The 20,702-nt window shown below is 39.5% G+C and overlaps 1 protein-coding gene across 1 annotated transcript in view; it reads left to right on the top strand.

Moving 5' to 3' along the window:
• The first annotated feature begins 7,437 nt into the window (after positions 1-7,437).
• The window catches only part of SIM2 (SIM bHLH transcription factor 2), a 76,423-nt gene continuing 63,158 nt past the window's right edge, over positions 7,438-20,702 (top strand). The window contains exon 1 of the mRNA XM_074213938.1: positions 7,438-8,185. Within this exon, the coding sequence (XP_074070039.1) occupies positions 8,011-8,185 (175 nt within the window). The 5' untranslated portion in view covers positions 7,438-8,010. The remainder of the gene's footprint in view (positions 8,186-20,702) is intronic.

The following is a 20,702-nucleotide window of genomic DNA, read 5'->3' as shown; positions in this document are numbered from 1 at the left end:
GAATCTAGCTAACGAACTGTTTTGTTTTTCTGGTTTAAAATATATTGCATTGTTGGTCTAACCCCTGAGGTATTTCACGGTTGATTCCTGATTTTTTTTTAAACAGCTCTTTTTCAAATGGGAATTACCTCCCCTCTCTCATCTCTGCCTAGTTTAGCTGTAGACTTTAGGGACCGTTTTGTTGAAGTAAAGCCAGGTCTTAGCAGAGAGCAGATGAACTGCCTTTTCTTGGGAGCGGGATTTGTGAAAACGGTGTTTCCTTTAAAGTGGGACGTAGATTTCTCTCAGAAGAGGACGAGAGGTTGAAAGGTAAATATAAACTTTGTGGTCGGGTATGAACCTAAGGAGTCAGAGCTAGTGCCATCTCTACGCCACCTGACTGAACTATCTTTCCTTTTGGACAGTTAGAGGAGCAAAAAAGCTGCCCCTTCGCACCACCTCTATTATTCTCTATTCCATCTCGGCTCTGCGGATGGAGCACATTGTTTTTTTTCTTGAGTGTCTTGGCACTTTCTCTTGAAATTGAGCGATTAAGGGTTCTTTTGTAGGACTGGAGTGTCCAAAAGGGGGGGGGGGATGGGAAGAAAGATTATCTAGGGAGTTAAAGGTTTTGCCAAAATTTATGAAACTACGAATCGTCTCTTCGAGCTCTAATTAGATTCACTCTTTTGCTGGTTTATCTAATCACTCTAACATCAGTGGCATTAACGGGTTTTGTCCAGTTAAACATATTAACCTAAGGCAGAAAGAGAAGAAAGGAGCATTTATTCATCCCCATATTCATTTATGTTTGGTGAGAGATTATTTTTCTGATCTCAAACATTACTATTTTCTCCTCTTTCTTCCCTTTAATTCTTTCTTTTCCCACCCCCCTACCTTCCCCTTCGCCTTACTTCGAGTCCTAGGATGCTAAAACCTTAGCCCTGACCATGAAAGAGAAGAATGAAGGGACGATAGTTTTTGTCCCTTTGCAAAAATAAAGAGGAAAGTTAGCTTTGAGCTAACCCTACGTAAATTTGCCCAGAAAATAAACAGCCGAGGTGATTGGGAGTATAAGTATTCTCTCACCAAGATTCCGAAGCTTTCTTAATGAAAGGAAAAGACAGAAGAGTGAAGAGGAACATAAGGTTCTCTTTTTTTTTTCATGTTTTAAGTTTTGAAGGCAGGAGAACCAAACGTATTTACTTACCCCTTTCAGCCATTAAACTCTTAACCTGGGATAATTTTCTTTGACTGGAAGAAATAACTGTAGATAAAGGAGCTGCACTGAACTCTGGGCTTCTTAATTATTATTTGTTTGCTTTGGTTGTTCTTTTCTTCACCAATGAGGGATGATTTACTTTGGTTCCCTGTGAAGTAGTAAGATAATTAATTAAACAAGGAACAGTCTAAGTGAAGCACTTTCACTAAAGGGATAGCTTTCATTGAAAGAATTTTTTTTAAAATAAAAAGATCTTTGTTCTTTTACAAGTCCTTTACTGAATTTTAGAGAAGTGTAAATATTGCTATAATCCTGCATCAAAAAGAACAAATATTTCCAAATACCTGTAATTTTAAGATATTTTAAGGCAAATGACATTTTATTACTGGGTATTAATGTTTTCTTTAATAGACCTTTCTATGGACAGAAATACTATCTTGTGACAGATGATTATAAGACTGAAGTGAAGAATTGATGAAATCGTTCAGAAAAAATCTTCCCAGTCTCCAAAAAAAAGCAAGCAAGCAAACAAACAAACAAAATCCTCACCCACCTCTTGTTTGAAATATCAGTGAGGTAAAGAGTTTTTTCATGAGGTGAAAAGAGTTGGGTGGAATAGCCATGTAATTGATTCATTTTCCACTTTACTTGGCAGTATGTTGAATCTCAGCCTTGGGCATCCACGGAGAGACAACTCAGAAGCAAAGAATTAGAAAGTGCCTTGACTTTTGGTTGTCATCACTTGTTTTGTCTTTAAATTTCACCTTAGGGGGTTGGATGGAGATGTATCTTTGAAATCTCTCCCTTCCTATTCCAATGCCAGAAGTGGTAGTAATTCTACCCTCCCCCACAAAATATAACATTGTATAACTATAGCATTATCAACAACCAAGGGACTGCCTTCCCAGCAAAGCCATAATTTATCTATATAAACATCTGTGAATTTTATCTTCTTGATCTATGATCCCCGCTGAAATAAATTTCCGCAAAAGCTGTGCAGCAGGTAAGGAAGGAATATAGAAGAACTGTGGGAGGGGGGCAGTTTGGGGGCATCTGAAGGGTAAAGTCGAACCAGATGTTGAGAGACACAGATCCACTTTCTTTCCCTTTCAAGGTCGCAATTCCTTCCAGATCGGTTTTCTGATTTAAAATTTCTAAAGATGTGAAAGCTAGGAGGTGGAGTAAAGGAGAGGGGGGAAGGGAAGGGGAGAGGAATGGGTTTGGTAAATTCTGAATAAAGAGAATGAATACCTGTATAAGTAACTGAGTAAAAAAAATTAGAAGTCTGTCAAATGAGAAATCCTCCTTCAGTGATCTGACTACTTGAGGCTGACACAGAAGAGTGAATCTATGGTCTCTCTTCCCTATTCTCTCTTGTCTGGTTCCCTTTGCTTAAACCCTCTTAAATCTCCTTCAGGCAAGAGAATTTTGATCCCAAGGTTACTCCATAATCAGTAAAGCAGACAATTAGTTCTGTTGGAATAGGGCTGGGCCTTAGTGGTTTTCACTACCTCTTCACTTCAATTTCCTCTGGTCTTTAAGTTTATTCTGAGGGTCAGTGAATCAGAGCAGCTGCATTCTCATGAACATGTGGTTCAGTATTGCTAAGCAAGTGCTTGTATTCCTGTATCACTAAAAGTAAAACGAATGCATTTCCTCCATGGCAAAGGATTCAAGAATCAAGGAGGCACTGCAAATTGCAGTGACCATTGACCAAGATTGCTGCTACCTGCAGAAAAAGATACCTGCAAAAGATTCCCTCATGCATTGATGGATTTAGCAAAAGTGTCTTTCTTTGGACAGAGATGTCTCAAAAATCTTTCCACTGTTAAGTTTTTATCTCCTTCCAGCTTCTATGACTCAGACACTTTCATCTGTTGTTACTTTGCAACAAAGGTTATTTGGAGCCCCTGGACCTAAACAGACAGATGCAGAGATGGTGCAATGGGAGAAGTCTAGAGAAACATTTGCATGTGACTGTGGAAAGATTTGCTTAGACCTGGAGAAGATGATTGTGAATATCAGATAAATGAACTGCAAGCTTAGTGGATCTGAGTTCTTCTAGATTCAGCTCTGTCAACTAACAATTACTTTGGGCATCATTTTGACTTTCCTGGCCTTAATTGCCTTACTATTAAGGTGTTTGATCTACTTGATATCTAAAAGGTCCTTCTTAGTTGTAATCTTCAGAATTTAAGAATTCATGTTTATTAATTAAATAAATTTCAGGCTAGATTTTGGAGTACAGATCATAGGCAGATAGTTACTAAAGCTAAAAATATTATAGTGCTTTCCCCTTTAGACTTCAAGAAAATTGGAATTGAGATCAGATGAGATTTTTCTTCCTAACACTAGATTTTTAGTTTAGTTTAAGTTTTATTATGTGATCAGGATAATCCTCATTTAAACAAGGAATGAATTCTCCTCATCAAAATAAATGAAGCATCAGAACATCCACAAATGGAGAATTTGGGAAGTTCTGCTAGAGTTTGAAAAGAAAGGGAGGAAAATGAGGAACAGAAAATAGTCCAAGATTCCTGAGTGAAGGGAAAGAGAATATTAAAGAAAACCTAAGGAAGGGAACTAACTGATGAGTTTGCAAAAATGAGACACATTCTCTTAGAAGAGAATACCCACTTTCCAACATATTCACAAAGGTAAGAAAAATTAAACTAGAACATTTGTGAACTAATTCTCTCTAAGAACTAGTCCCCATTTATGTAGGGATAAAAATATATATTTGTTAGTGGAGGAAGTGCTCACTTACAGAAAGATAGGTTTTTTAAAAAATCCCTTTTAAAATAACTGAACCAAAACTTGAACTGAAATTCTCTGGTGTTTATTTTCTTTCCTCCTCCTCCTCCTCCTCCTCCTCCTCCTCCTCCTCCTACTACTACTACTACTACTACTACTACTACTACTATTACTACTACCACTACCACCACTAACTACTACTACTACTAAATGAAGTTTTGTAGTACTTTTAAGATTTTTGAAACCCAGCATGCATTGGCTTATTTGATTCTCACAAGGAGGTAGGGAGCACAGGTACTATTGTGAGTTAGGTAATACAGGCATCATTGCCCCCATTTTACAATTAAGAAGACTTAGAAAAGTTGTGACTTATTCAGTCATATGCCTAGTATCAGAAGAAGGATTTGAACTCACATCTTGAATCTTGACTTCAATGCTCTTTCTACCTCACACAACTTTTTAGATAAGAACACAGTAATAAATAACTTGATTCATAGTAGGCCCTATACTGTAGTATTAAAATAGGGGTTGAAGACAGTCTCCAAAACAATATATGCACACTCATATAAAAACATCATTTACTTATAGGGACATGAGTTTCCATGAGCTGGTTAAATATTGTAAAGAAAGGGCACTGAATCTGAAGTCCTAGCTGCACATGTCCTTTTTTGTTACTGTGGGTTAGTTAATTGAAGCCATTGTGAAAGTCAGCTTTCTCCTCTGCCAAATGGGCTTAATGATATTTACACTGGGAATATACTCCACAGGGCTATTGTGAATGGAAAGCTCTTACTATGTTATACATAAACATCAACTATTATTACTCTTTTCCAATAGGCAGATCAGTTTAACTAAATGTAGAGTGCATGCATGTGCACACATGTGCAGGCCACAGCTCTCATTTACATGGTACTTTCAAGTAAAAAAGTCTTTTCTCACACTTTATTTCAGTAGTTCAATGTTCTATGATTCCCTCCACCAACTTATATGGCAGCTTCTCTATGACTTCTTTGGGAGACTATGAAATAAATTTGTGATAAGACAAAAGTTCATCTCCCTGAAGCCCATCTGGTGATGAACTAGGCTAGTCCCTGAATTAGAGACATAGTTAGTTCATAACCAGGGCTGTATTGAAGGTTTTTCTAGCTTCTGCTAGAAGATAAATCTTCAAAAAAACTGAGGCATTTGGGGAAGATTTCAGTGAAGCTATCTCACAACTATACTAGGAAAGGCAGGTTTTAGATACAAGGGAACTATTAAGAGAGAAAGAAATCATTCACAGATTTCTTCCACTCCAGATATAGGACCTGTATCTGTCATGGGAGGCCAAAATATTCAGTGAGCATACCAATCGCTGGAAACAGGCAGACACTGGAGCACCAAGAGATTTTTATTTTAACCCTGCCCACCTGCCCCATGAAAGAATTGCTCAGAGATGTGTGTAAGACAGTTGTGTATTAATATGCTGTGTGCCTGTATTATAAATAGCTATGTACAATATAGTTTCAGTAATCCCATATGTTCAGATTACGAGTTGCTAAACAACAGCGTTCACCCTGATTCCAGTTTGGTTGTTCCTAAGAGAAACATCAGGTCCCCAGGCTAACCCCATCTTAGGAGTGCTCCCTTCCTAATAATGTAATTGTATACACCTTCCGTCTCTTGTTTGAAATCTCTCCTGGAAGTCAGCAGAGAATAGACTAGTGAACTAACAAGGATGTATGGAAATATAAGACAGGGAATAGTTTATGAGAAATCATACAAGGAAATTATAGCAGACAAGAGAGAAGAAGAAGAGAAGGAATAAAAGAAAAAGGTTCCATCCCTGAGCTACTGCAAAGCTCTTTTTAGAATCTACAATGGCTTGACACTCCAGAAAATACAACCTCCGAAGCCTCCATACTATGTCAAAAGTCATCTAGGCCAGCAAGATTATACAATCAGATAATCATTTTTTCTTCTACCCATTTTTCTTCTCTAGTTTCTCTAAGGCCTCCCAGTAAGTCACTTCCCAGAAAGAGATATCTTATTAAGCATTAAGCTGCTGTCTTCTATCCTCTACTTAACAAGACTTAATTGACTTTGTTATGTCCTTGTTTCTTGATTAAAGAACACTCTGAAAGTTTCATTTCAGAATTTCCCTCTATTCATGAATATGGAAGTGGTGGGGAGAGACTGTTGGGGGGGGGGGGGTTGGTCTCCTGCTAAAAGGCCATTAGATAGGAAGAAAGGAGACAAGAGAAATAGACTTTCCTTTCTACAATCTACTTTCTTCTGTCCCTCCCTCTTTCCTCTTATACCAATGAAGTTAGGAGGGAGGGAGGAGAAAGGGGAGTGGGCCAGATTTGTTTTCACCATTTCCCATTTATAAGTGGGAGATAGGTAATGTTGGGTTGGAGGGCAGAGGTCAGTTTTAGTATGAAACATTTCCAAATCAAAAATTAATTTTTTGTCTTAGCCTTCCTCTTTTCTTTTCTCCCATATTTCTCCCATACCTCTGCTATTTATCCACCACTCCTCTGATTCCTCTCTTCCCTCCTTTTTATTTCTGCTTTTCTCTAGTCTTTCTCCATAGGGTCTTAGCAAGATCCTTCCCTTGATCTTTCTCCTTCTCCTTCCTTTACTCCTTTTTTCTCTTACTCTTTTTCCTCCTCCTCTTCTCTTTTCTCCCATAATTTCCTTCAATGATTTCTCATAAGCTATTCCTTGTCATATATATATATATATACATATATATGTATATATGTAGGATATGTGTAATGTTGTGTATGTAAGCAGGAAGAATTCTTTAACATATCAGGACCTCTTGGATGTCTTGGGGGAAATTACCAAAGTGGAAACATAGAAACTGTCATGTGACTTTTGGGAAGAAGGAATGTCGAAGAAGAGAGATTCATTCGTCACCTGCCTCTCTACACCCCCCCCCCCCCATCTCTCTTCTTCTCCCCTTTCTTTTCGCAGAGCAAGAGGGAACTGTCGAACTCCACAGGAAGGCAGGTCTGTAATAAACAAACATAGCTCATAAGCACGTGGAAGAAAAACAAACCGACACACAGTCCTCCTTTCGGAGCGGAATCTCCCAGGCAGGAGCGCCAGGAAAAGAGAGCTGCTGGTTTTGACCAACACCCCTCCTCAGCTCCACTCGGACTCTCATTCATTGACTTTACCTACTCTTGCTACTGCTACTAAGACTGCTGCCGCCGTTTGGGATTGCCTTTTATTCACCGGCCTAGGGTTTTGAGACAGTTTTCCCCCTTAGTTAAGGACGAAACAAATCCAATTTTCCTCTTTTTTTCATATTTTCACCCCCACCAATTTTAAAAAAAGAAGAAAGGAATAAGAAAGATAGGAGGGGGATACACAGGAAAAGGAGGGGAAGAGAAGGAGAGAAGGAAGGGGAAGAGAGAGAGAGAGAGAGAGAGAGAGAGAGAGAGAGAGAGAGAGAGAGAGAGAGAGAGAGAGAGGCAAGGGAAGAGAGAGAGAGAGAGAGAGAGAGAGAGAGAGAGAGAGAATCATTGGATTGCTGATTGACACTAACTACTCCAGAGCATGGTTTCTTGATGGGCTGCTGCAGGGAAAAGAAGCCAGAGAGAGAGAATCTCAGGTTTTGCTTTATAATAGTAAATTATCCAAGCCTCAAGAAATCAACTCTCTGGGTAAGAAGACCTCCTGAAGCCTCAGACCCTGTTGCCAACGCCACAGCTGTGTCTCCAATCTGCTTCTCCAGGCCTTTTTAAAAGTCTCCCTCTCTCGACTTGATCCAGGGGTCTTTCACCTAACAGACTGAACTTCTAATCTGACCCCTCTTCAGCTTCCTCTCCCTCCATTGCTGCTCTCCCTTGCTTTTATATCTCTCACATGCCCGAATTGGTCTATTCCGGAGAATTGGTCTTAGTCTTCTTCCACCTCATTCACCCGCGGCCAGAAGGATCGACTTATTCCTGACGAACCAGTCCATTGCTAGAAATTTAAACCCGTCTGCGCAGCGGCCGCTGAACCCTGGAGTTTTGGAGAGTGGGCCGCGACTAATAGAATATGCCCAAAGCAGAGGCACGATGAAGGAGAAGTCCAAGAATGCAGCCAAGACAAGGAGGGAAAAAGAAAATGGAGAATTTTATGAACTGGCCAAGTTGCTACCCCTTCCTTCGGCCATCACCTCTCAGCTAGACAAGGCATCCATCATTCGGCTCACCACCAGCTACCTAAAAATGCGAGCGGTCTTTCCAGAAGGTGAGATGTTCTTTGTCGTCCAGCTGTGGAGAGGAGAGAATGACCAGCTTTACAAGGAGGTGGAGAGAACAGAGAACAGAGCGGGGGGGGGGGGGGGGAGCGGGGGGGTAAGAGTTCTGTTCAGACACGGAATTGTGGCAGCCTTAGAGACCAGTTAGTGGCTGGGGGGTGGGGTATGGAAAGGGTGAGAAACAGCTATAGGAACCCTTCTCTGACCCCTGTGTGGTAGCTGGAAACGGCAAGGAGCTCGCTGCTCCGAGGTTAGGGAGGTGCGAGCAATCGCGGAGTTTTCTCTCGAAAAAAGCTTGCAGAGGAAGTTACCTCTGGACAAAGAGAAGGAATAGCATTGATTGGGGCTGGGGGGGGGGGGGGGAGGTAAAGTAGTGAGAAATGGACAGAATGTTGAAACAGACGAGATAAACAATTAGATTTACCTGAAATGTAAATTTAACTTCATAGGTTAGCAGAACTATTTTTCTTCTTTGCTTCTTTTTCTACTTACTTTTATTAGCAGGGAGAGGGAGAAATAACTTATTACTAACTTAAAAACACACACAAACTATATTTCAGTTTCTGATATCTACCTTGCAATTACAGGCAGGAGTGTGTGTGTGTGTGTGTGTAGTTCTGAATTACAGGCAGGAGTGTGTGTGTGTGTGTTTGTGTGTGTGTGTGTGTGTGTGTGTGTGTGTGTGTGTGTGTGTGTAGTGTAGTTCTGGGCCTAGTCCCAGCAGCAGATGATGAGACTTTATAGAAAATACATGAAAGGATGTGATGAATAATTTTAGGATGTCCCCAGATACCTTGTCACTCAGACCTTTCCTTACTCCCCCATAATTCAAAACAGATATAGCAGGGCAATCACTGACAGACTGAGGGGGAATCAGGCAATAAACATTAATTAAGAGCCTACTATGTGTTAAGAGCCTACTGTACTAAGCATGGGAATACAAAGTAAAATCTAAACAAAACGGTCCCTGAACTTAAGGGGCTTGATGTGATGGTAGAGACAACATACCAACAATTAAGCAATGTAGAGGATAAATTGGAAATGATCCAGAGAGGGAAGGTGCTAGAAGTAAGGAGATTCTGGAAAAGTTTCCAATAGGCGAGATTTTAGTTGGGACTTGGAAGGGCATAGAAAAGCAACTCTGCAAAAACAAAAAAGACTGAGGTTTTTGGAAAAAAGAAAAAAAATGACAGGAGAAGCTAATTTTAATAGTTTCCTTCCATGTTCTTAAAATGAAGTTGAAAGGAAATCTTCATTTTAAGTGGAAGGCTGAATGTGGGAAATGATAGTTATGATTCTGACTTTTGTGGTATGATAACACAGTCGGGTGACATTTCCTCTCAATGATCACCCTCAAATGGCTTCCCTCAGCTATTGCATAGGCGACATTTCCTTGAGTCCCCTGCAAACGCAACCACACGAATCTATCACCAAGGACATAGGCATGCCCCTAGCAGGTTATCGAATCCAGACCCCAGTTTGGGGCTGAAATATAACTGACGACTTTCTTTCTAAAATTATTTATCTGCCTTCCTACCTCCCTGGATGGCTCTGCATTTTTTATGTCCCACAGAGGTCTCTCAGAACTCTCATGATGAGAGACTGGAGTCTGTGGGGATTATGGAAAGAAAGAAGTGTCAGGGTTTCTAAGCGAAGAGCTTCAGAGACCCCACTATCAGTCCACCCTGACTCAGGCTGTGCGGGAGGTGTCCTATGGGTAGGAAGAGCAGGTGCAACCGTAAGAGACGTTCAATCTTAAGGTCTCTCCCCAGTCCAGAGACCCAAGTGGATTTTCCTTGGAAGCAGGTGGCTATAATTAGTTACATATTACATAACTTGATCTTCTGCGTGAAAGCTAATTAAGATCTGGCTTCCTCCCCCTTCCCCCCCTTCCTCCATTCCCTCGTTTTATTTTCCCTTGCGTTTGGTCCTCCGTCTTCAAATTATTTTTATTAGTTTCCCTCAGGGGAGTGGGGGAATTTCCTGGGAGAAAGCGACTTCTATGAGTTGGTGGCTTTAATCTCAATGTGCATGACAGGGGGAGGAAGGCACCCTGGATTACTAGGATGAGTGGATGGAAGAGAAGCATTACATTTAATCTGCAAGGGCATAAGGCGGGAGAGACTGTGACTTCCGGAAGCTCCAAGAGTGGGGGGGGGGGGAGGAGAAAAAAAGGGAAAAAAATCCTAAATTCTCCTAAGTGGTGAACTTGCCCAGGCTGGCCTGAGATATCAGAAAGTGTCAGACTGGTGTATGTGAATTGAGCTGTGAATGGAAGGTGTGGATAAAGAGGAAACAGAGGCAGATGAAGCTACCGCTGTCCTCTGACACCTGCCGTCTCTCCTTTTTCTACATATCACAAGAGCAGAGCTTTAGGGAGCCCAACTGAGCCTAATTAGGCTCTGAGCTGGGTGGAGGGAAAAATAGTGCTACCCTAATAGGGAAGATAATCTTGCCAATGAGCGTGTTTGGACGAATATCATCTCGGTATCTCTCTCTGTCTGTGACTCTTAGGATTTAGTCTAAGTCTGTATCTGTCTCCAGGATCCTCTGGCTAACTTTCCTTGAAATTACCAATTCATTTATACTGATTATAATCAATTCTCTAGCCCGGCTTCTCAAGTCTGGCTGCACACAAACGCTGTTCCACTATAGCAAACACACATTATCATAAATTCCCCCACCCCCAGAAAGATTCCAGGATGGAAAATTCCAGGGGAGTAATTTGTCACTTGACTTGAAATTGATGTGCGAGATTAAATTAAAATCTGGGTAATGTTTTTCAAGAGTTTTCATAAAATAAGTGTGACATCCAAGCCTTTGTCCTGTGACTGGACTCTTGGGTAAATAAATACCAGACGGACAAATCCAAAATATTAATCTGGGACTGGGAGGATAATAAAAAAAATTAAACTAACAGCAGATCAGCTAAAATAAAAAAAAATGATAGATTACCCTGATCCCTTCCTCTCACGGGGTTAGTTGCTATTTGCAAAACTTGCTTGTAAAAACTTTTTGAACACGATAGAGAGGCAGATCCTTTCCTTCTTAAGAATCTTTGCAGTTTTTTTTTTCTCCTTTTCTTCTAAGGCATGTGAGATGAATCAGAAGCATGTAACTTTTAAAATAATAAAATTAACTTTATGGTTGTAGGCAAATTCAAATGAGATCAAAATGCAAATTTTGGGGGAAAGAAGTTATATGTGAATTATTTAGGGAATGTCCAAAAAAGTCACATAGAAATTTCAAAAGGCTAATAATAATAATGATAGGTCTTGATTATTAATACATCACTTCTCCTACTTCTTATTTGAACGGCAGTCTCTATCTTTGTATGTGTGTGTGTGTGTGGGGGGGGTCATTTAACCTCGAAATCCAAAGAAGTGGAAGAATAATCCCACCTTCTACAATAGGAAACCTTTCCCAAGCTCTCTGTTGATCACTTCCTACTTATCCTGAACATAGGTTGTTGTCCATAGCTGTTTGTGTGTTATCTTTCCTCCTCCCCTTCCCCTCTCCCATTAAGTTTGAAAACTGAAGAGCAATGACTTGTTTTTGCCTTTGTATCCCCAACCCTGAGTACAGTGTTGGGCCCAGTACTTAATATAAATGCTTATTTACTGATTGGCTGACTGACTGTCGGAGAAGTTAAAGTACATGATGAATTCAGAATTTTTTGGCATTTCTCTGTGGTGAAGTGCCCCCTCTTTATCCTCAGTGGGCGATAAATACAAAAAGAACGTTTCTGTACCCCTATTTCCACTTTCTCAGCCTGTGAATTTACCCCGCAGTCTGAGAATCAGTTCTGGATTTTCGTGTTCCTTTCCTCTCCACTGTCTTAAGCTCATTTAACGCGGAATAATAACGTCCTGGATATAGGAAAGAGAAAAGGAGAGTATTTTGTGTGAAAAGAACTCACCACGCAACCAGCTAAGTAGCGATTGTGGCTAGATCTCTAAAGAGCGAATTATGGTAAAAGGCGCACGCGAGTGTAACACGCATCTCTGTGGGTAGGGCACACAGATCAGCCAGCAGAATCTCATCTCAATCAAAGCATATAAGCGGGAGAACCAATGAAGGGGAAGAAAGAAATTCTTATCCGATAAAGAATGAAACGTTTTGGATTGATGTCTCCTAGCTGCATGGACTAGTTAGGCTAGTAAGGTGGTAAAACTGAGGGGTTGCGCTTCCCTGATCCGGGAATGGACACCCCCCCCCCCCCCCCCCCCCCCGGAAAGCAGTGTATTACGCGGAAATCTCAGAGATCAAAATGATATGTCCATTCTTGGACTAAGGGAGTAGTGATCTCCGAAATTCATTGTTAGGTTCAAGCTTCGGTCAGGTGGGTGATTAGTTTATGAATGCACGTTCTAATAAAGTGTTAAGGCTGGTTAGAAATTAAGAAACACGGGTTGCTTATCCTTTTTCAAGTCTGAGAAGGACTTCCTTTCCTGCTCCTTCTATTTCTCCAGAATCAGACAGAGAAGCAAAATGGGAAGAGTAAGCACAGAGCGAGACGGACAGGGTCAGAGAAGCTTAGTGATTCGTTCACACGGGAACATTTAAAAAATGTGTATTGTTCATTCCCATAGACTCTAGTTATTCATATACCTTGTGCAAAGCAGAGATATACAAAATTTAATTGAATTTGTTATTTACTTTTTAGTTGGAACAACTTTTGTTTCATAGTTTGGGCGGTGTCTGTCAAAAGCAGAATATAATGGAGTTGGGGTACTGTTCCCCCCCCCCCCCAAGCCAGCAGCCTCCTCTTGATTTTCCTATTCCTCAAAAAACCATTTTCTTTTTATCATCCCTTGGTACCTGAGCAGCTGTCCTAAGCATTAAATAAGCATTCCCCCCGCCCCGAATTTGGGGATGGCAAGAAGCAGCGTAGATGATGGGAAAAGATTGTGTTTAGGAAGACCTCAATTATGAAAAATTATTTGTAAGCTACTTAATGTGGAGGGGGGGGTACTTTCACACAGCTCTGACTTTTACAGCTGAGGTCATAGTAGAAGAAACAGAATTGCTATCGACTTCAGAGCCAAGCAGTAGCTCAATTTACAATAAGGTGGACTTTTATATTGAGAGGGAAGAGGCGAGAAAGATGAAAGGACATTTGGGCACCAGGTCCTATCGTCAGATATCAACTTTTAGGTTGATTTAGGGCAGAGGATTCTTCCTTGCAAATCACATCTTTCAATCTTTTAGTTATAGACTGGGGTACTCCTTGAAGAATGTGCTTTAATTGAAGGAGAAAATGAAGATGACTTCTCTCAGACTCAAATTGGTTCAGTTCAACACTATGCGAACTACTGGCCAAAAAGTTTAGGTGCTAAGTAAATACTGTTAGAATCATCAAAAATATGATTTTCAAGATAGCAATGGGATAAATACCCTAGCTAGGGGGAAACCGAGGCAAAAGAATGAAGGAATTTTTCAACATTATTAAGTTCTCACACTGCTTATGTATGAAATTGGACCATAACAAGTACAAAAGTAAAGTTAGTTCCTGTCTTCAGATAGGTGGAGATGTCCTCCATAGGGTTGTTGTGGCCAGGAGACTACTTCGGTCCTGGAAGCTATGGGGATGCTGAGTAGACTAACATAATCCTTCCAAGACCCCGCAGACTGATTTGATCAGGCTTCCTGGACAGTAGGGCGGGAGGACTGGGAGAGGGAGCGAGTAGGGAGAGAAATGAAGCCTAGCACTAAGCCTAAACCAGCGGCTGGGTGAGGCAATTGTCAGTGGAGATGAGTGGGGAAAGGCAGAAGAAATGAAAAGGGCAAAACTTCTTGGACATACTTTACGCTCTTGTACCGACTGGCTGGGCTGTGTGGAGAAGCCTAGTTTTCCACTGGATGGCAGGTGAAGGAGAAGCCTGTCCTGAGAAGGGGTTACAAAGCGAGTTGGCGGAGCCAGAACTAAAATCCATCTTTTCTGGCTATAAAGCACCAGAGCTGTCCAAGTTACAGCGCTACCTTTTGCGTTTTTATGCTGGAATATGCTTTGCCTTCCTACTGGCTTTATCATCTAGTACGTACCAAACAATATGAGGAAAGAGGAAAAGATAATAGTAAAGGTGTGATACTTATATCTCTCCCCAGGCGAGGATGAGTCGAAATTAAAGAAGATTTAAGTAAACACGCACATACCAGCTTATTTGTCATTACTTGAAACTTTTAGGAATAAACTTTAGATTCTGTTTGAATTATTGATGCATTCACTTTTCTTTATTGATCAATTTCTCCTTTAGCGATGTACATCTAGGGACTAAACAGCTTTCTCCAGCAGTTCTAATGGAAAAGACCATTTTCTATGTCAATACATTTTATGATTATACCTTTACGTTTCTGTCCTTCGAGATGTGTCCGTCTAGCTCCTCTCTCCTCTTTTCCCAAACCCCCTCCGGAACCTCATCTTTCTTTCAGCCTCAACCTGCTGCCCACTCACTCGGGGATATCACTGCTTGTTGTGTTTAGCCTCTTTTGCCGGAACCTGTATTGCCAGAGAGCCCGAAGACATAAAGTTTCTTGTTCCCTACTACCCCATTCCTGAACCTAGGAAGGAAGAAGGATTCGGGCGGGCAGAGAAAATAACAGTAATACCAGCATTGAGAGGTTACAATCCAACCACAGTGCAGAGTTAAGACCATAACGCTGTGCCACACCGGCCCCCATTGGGATTTTTATATTTATTTGAGTTAATTTTTTTCTTCTTTAAATGTTCACGAGGCCGAAGAACTCAGGTCGTTTACCTTAGGAAAATAGTGTTTCCATTCGCCAGGCTTGTTTTCAATATTTGTTTCAAGCCGAGAATTTGGAACCAAGTCCAAAGGGTGGCAGTTACTTTAAATAGGGTACTACTAGACTTGCAGTACTGTTGGGTCCGGTCACATTTCCCGAAGCCACAATCAGGAGGCGATGACCTTCCATTCTGTTACCTTCTGTGAATCCAGAGAAATCCTCTCGGAAAGTCGTAGTCCATAAAAGTAGACCCTCTCTCCCAGGCGACCCTACTGCAAACCTCCTTTGCTTCACTTGCCAACCTGCAAAGTCCCCTAGTTTCCTGGGCCTCTGATCTGTGTATTTTAGGACAAAGAATGGAGGTTTGGGGGGGTGGGGGGGTGGAGAGGAGGCGATAGACAAAGTTTTTCTTCTGTAATAGAGGCAAAAAGTATTTCAGCACCATCCCAAAGAAGTGAAAATTGGGGGGGGAGGGGAGTAGAAAGTACTGTGTTGGGGACAGGGTAGTGGAGGGTAATTGGGGCAATAACCAGGACTTTATAAATGACTGTATATGAAGAAAGAAATCCAACCCTCAATATCCCATGGCCTCTGAGAACTTCCCTTCCTCTCCACTTCAGTCCTCTTAAAGACTGGGGCTCTTAGTTTTGATTATAGGTATTGAGCAATGTGTGAATGAGGACCAAGATGGGAGCTAAGACAAGAGGAAGAAGGGAAGGAAGGAGAGAGGAAAGATGGAAGGAAGGAAGGAAGGAAGGAAGGAAGGAAGGAAGGAAGGAAGGAAGGAAGGAAGGAAGGGAAAAAAAAGAAATACTCAAGTATTTCAAAAATAAAGGAACCACAAAGCATAGCCCCAGCATGTGCCCTAAACTGTAAGAAGAAAAAATCCTGAGATCTTTTATGTTTCTCACAAAAGCTCAAAATAATCTCTAGCTTCTTTTTTTTCTTTACTTTTTCCCAAACTATTTTCAACACCAGATCCAGAACTAAGATTCCTCCACATTCCCTTCCTTGTTTTGTAGCTGAATCTCAATTCAAACAAACACTTGTTCATCAGAAGGCTTTGAAATGAATTGGAGATGGTGAAATAATTGGGGCGTTATAGTCAAAATTATTTCTTTAGCTCTGTGTATCCTCATAGAGTTGAGGAAGTACAGATATTGTTGTATAGTGGAAAGCTTTTTGAACCTGCACACATGAAGACCTATATACATTCATATCCTGCCTCTGACACTAGTGCTCATAAACTTCTCTGGACTTCAGTTTCCTCAATTGTTAGTAATATTGGTCTCATGTCTCATGATTGCTTTGAGGCCTCATCATGATAATATATCTAAAGTGATATCAATTGTATTGTTGTTGTATTGAGGTTATTTGATCATAAGTGAAGGGAAACTTCTTGACTCTGCTATCTGCATACCTCCCATATTTGTCTTTGGGCAGGAAGGATTTCCAATAATTAATATGTTTCAGAAGATTTTCCATAGAGGAATTCCTTAAACTGAGTAGACTAAAGTAACTGACTCAGTTTGGAGAACAAAATCTAATGAGTGCCCTAGTACCATAAGTGAGAAAGCCAGTGCTATATAGTAGGTTTTAGAGAAAGACAAAAGGAAGAAACAGATGGTACTTTTATTTGGTAACTTAGGGCTCAATTGCCAGGCTACTGATTATGTACATAAAAAGAAAATAACTGAGCTTAAAAAATAAAACAAAGTTAAAAAAAAAACCTTGTTGGATCTGAGATCTCAAGAAAGAAATGAAGGTAAGGGAGAAAACCAAGGCTGTCAGAAGAAAAGGAAGTCCATTCTGTTTGGGTGGGCTATAATTAATCCCAAAATGCAATTTTGGGGGTGATATCTCTCTCTCTATAACCCCCATGTACATTCTGCAAATTTCACAGTGTATTTGGTTTAATAATCACAGATAAGGAAGGGATCAACTAAAACTCCTGCCAATTCAGTAATTCAGGAGTGCCTTGAGGTGGAACTGAGGAAATGGGGCTGAAGGAAGTCTGAGGCATCCCAGCTAAATCTTCCCAGGCTTCTTGTTTACTGAATTGTGTTATATACTCCACTCCTCTTTCTGTAGCCCGTAACCTTGTTCCAGAATGGTTAAACACTTCATTTTCATCTTTTCATCTTCTATGGAAGAAAGACAGGGAAAATATCTCCGATGATATATAACCAGGACTACATACACTGTTACACATTTCCCCTCCCTTTACCCCAAATGACAGTCATGAAAAGAGATGGTCTCCTTTGGTGTTAGAGCTGCAGGAAGCAGTCTGGAGATGTGGATTTGGATAAGGGGGGCTTAATGAAAATATGATCAAATTATACCATTTAATTTATTTCAACAAACATCTATTAAAAGGCTAGTGAGACAGGGTGGTATATTTGAGAGAAAGCAAACATTCAACTCAGGATGTGCTGGATTCAAAGTAAACTTTTGACTCACTATGACCCTGGACAAGTAGCTTGACCTCTATGTACAACTGGACAGCTCTCTTAAGACTATACATTGTAAACCAATTATCAGTTTCAGAGGGAGGTTTATCACCAGGAACATGTTACCAGTGAAATTATGGGTTGAGACAAAATCAGAAACAAAAGAAAAATGTATAAGACATTCCACTAAACATTGGAAAACAAAGAAAAAACTCAGAAATCATGTAAACAAGTATGCATTTAGTGCAATATAGTTTGAAGACTGAGAGAGAAATAACAAGACTGATATTAGGAAAGACTTTCCTAAGAAGCTGGCACCTCAGTTGAACCTTGAATGAAACCATTGGGAGAGGCAAAGATAAGGACATAATTCAATCCAGGTATAGAGAAGTCTATAAAAATGGTGGAGGTATCAAATAGGATATGGAATATAAAGTTTAGGTATCAGTAAATTTATCAGTTTGTCTGAAAAGGAGATTTCCTAAAGGGGAAACAAATCAATATGTAAAGGTAATCTGTAATCAGATTGTGAAGGATTTTCAATGCCAAGATGAATAATTCATATTTTGCTCTAGCTTAATCTAAAGAAAGACTTGAAGATTTTCAAGTCAGACCACAGTGTCAGAAAAATTATTTGGTGGCTGAATAGAGGGAAGATGAAAAAGGGAGACACTGAAAGCAGGGAAACACGACCTAGTGCCAACCTGTCTTTCCAGCTTCATTGCTTCCTAAAAAGAACTCTGTTATCCTGCTTTCTCTCTGGTCCTCACATACAACACCTATTTACCAACTCAGTGCCTTTGTACTATCACATCATTATGCCTGGAAATCACTCCCTTCTCACCTCTCTGCCTCATAAAATTCTTCTCTTCTTTTAAAAATGGAATTCAAACACCATCTTCTTATATTAAGCCTTTCCTTATTCCCATTATTATCAATTTCCCTTCCAAATTACTCTGTAGTTAACCACATTGTATTTTAAAAATTATTTGTAATCTGTATACATGTATTTGTTGATTTCTCCATTAGCATATAAGCTACTTTGCTTGTGGCTTGTTAACTGATTGGGAGGAGGCTATTGCAATAGTGTGGGTAGGGGTATCAAAATTCTGAATTATGGCGATGACTGTTTAAATGGTGGGAGAGAAGATAATAGGCAAGGTATGCTGTAGAAGTAGAATCTATATGACTTGGTGATTGATTGGATATGGGGTAAGGGAAAGTGAAAGAAACCATAGAAATTCACCTTTCAATAGCTCTTTAATATTTCCGAAGATTTTTTTCTAACAATACTATGAGATTGATAATGTATTATTATGACCATTTAACAGGTATGACAACTGTATCTCAGTTCTTATACAAACTCATGCAATTTGACTTGCTGGTGGTCCATTTCAATTACTTTTATTAGTGTTTGGTGTCTGATTATGTCAGTCATTAAACATTCTTTGATTTAGAATTTTGAAAATTTTTTTTGTTAATTCTAATTCAGAATTTCTTTTTTAACTATTAAAATTTTGTTTAATTTCTTGTTAGATTTCGAGGTCCGAGCTGTCTCCTTTCCATCCTTCCAAACACCCACCCTAGAGAAGGTCAACATTTAATATTGTGTGTGAAACTATACAATATATATACCTATATACCTCATACCTCTCTCTCTCTCTCTCTCTCTCTCTCTCTCTCTCTCTATATATATATATATATATATATATATATATATATATATATATATATATGTTTGTATGTATATCAGTTCTTTCTCTGGAGATAGCATCTTCCTTCATAAGTCTTTTGTAGTTGATTTCAGTATTTATAATACTCAGAATGGCTTAGTCATTCACTGTTATTCTTCCAACAATATTGCTGTTAATATATACAACATTATTTTGGTTTTGTTCATTTTGCTTTTCAATGCTTCATGCAACTCTTTCTATGTTTTTTAAAAAATCAATCAACTCATCATTTCTTTTCTTTTAAATAAATTTGTTTATTTTTTCAACTACATGTATAGTTTTCAACAATCATTTTTTGTTAGGGTATTGTATTCCATATTTTTCTCCTCTCCTTCTCTCCTTCCCTCCTCCCTCCCCTTGTCAGAAAGCAATTAATATAGGTTATACATGTATAACTATGTTAAGCATATTTCCATATTACTCATGTTATGAAAGAAGAATCAAAGCAAAAAGAAAAAATCATGAGAGGGTAAAAAAAACACAAAACATAAAAAATTTTTAAATTGAAAATTTTAAGTTTTGGTCTACATTCAGATTTCAGCCCATCATTTCTTGTAGAACAGTAGTATTCTATCTCAGTCATTTACCATAACTTGTTTAGTTATTCCCCAATTAATGGGCATCACCTCAATTTCCAGATTTTTGCCACAACAAAGAGAGCTGCTATAAATATTTTAGAACATACAGGCTCTTTTCCTTTTCCCTTATCACCTTGGGAAACAAACCTAATAGTGGAATTGCTGGGTCAAAGACTTTTATAACTCTTTGGGCATAATTCCAGATTACTCTCTAAAATGGTAGAATCTGTTATGTTTTGCACTGTGTTTTGATGTTCCAATTTTTTTCACATTCACTGCAACATTTTTTATTTTCCTCTTCTATCATTTTAGACAATCTGATAAGTATGAGATGGTATCTCAAAGTTGTTTTAATGTGTATTTCTCTACTCAGAGCTTCATCATTCTTAAGACACTTGGGAAGAAGTCCTACTTTGCCTCCTTTTACACACTAAGTGGTAAAACAAATTTAATCTTGCTTCAACACTCTGACTTTTGACAGGAAGAGGGAGAAGTCAGTAGGAGTTTGGAAAGAAGAAAGCACTTTATAAATAGCAAAGGAGAGGAAAATGTAAAGGATGATGTGGGGGAATCACCAGATCCTAAATCCTGGAATTATTGAGATTATGAAACCTCATTCAAGGAAGGGAGAGAGACCATTTGAGAGTTGGAAAAATGCAAGAGTATGTTCTTTTCTATCTGTTATCCAGGAGAGATATGAAGTAATGAGGAAAAGAGAGTAAGAATTCAGAAAGGAGGTGAGATCTGTAAGGTCCCCTTATGTTAAGAAAGCAATTCAAAGAAAGGTATTGAACTATGTGTAGGTTCTTACTTGGGATTGCTACCCAATGGAAGGTCATTGTCACCTAAACTTATCTGTAATAAAGCAGAGACTGATATTAAACATTTAAAAATATTTTGTTCACATCAGGATTACAAAATCTCTCTCTCTCTCTCTCTCTCTCTCTCTCTCTCTCTCTCTCTCTCTCTCTCTCTCTCTCTCCCTATCACCCCATCTCT

This window comes from Macrotis lagotis, chromosome 1 (genome assembly GCF_037893015.1).
Source record: "Macrotis lagotis isolate mMagLag1 chromosome 1, bilby.v1.9.chrom.fasta, whole genome shotgun sequence".
NCBI classification, from domain to species: domain Eukaryota; kingdom Metazoa; phylum Chordata; class Mammalia; order Peramelemorphia; family Peramelidae; genus Macrotis; species Macrotis lagotis.
The sequence above is the reverse complement of the archived record's forward strand: the minus strand, read 5'-3'. Positions and strand labels throughout refer to the sequence as shown.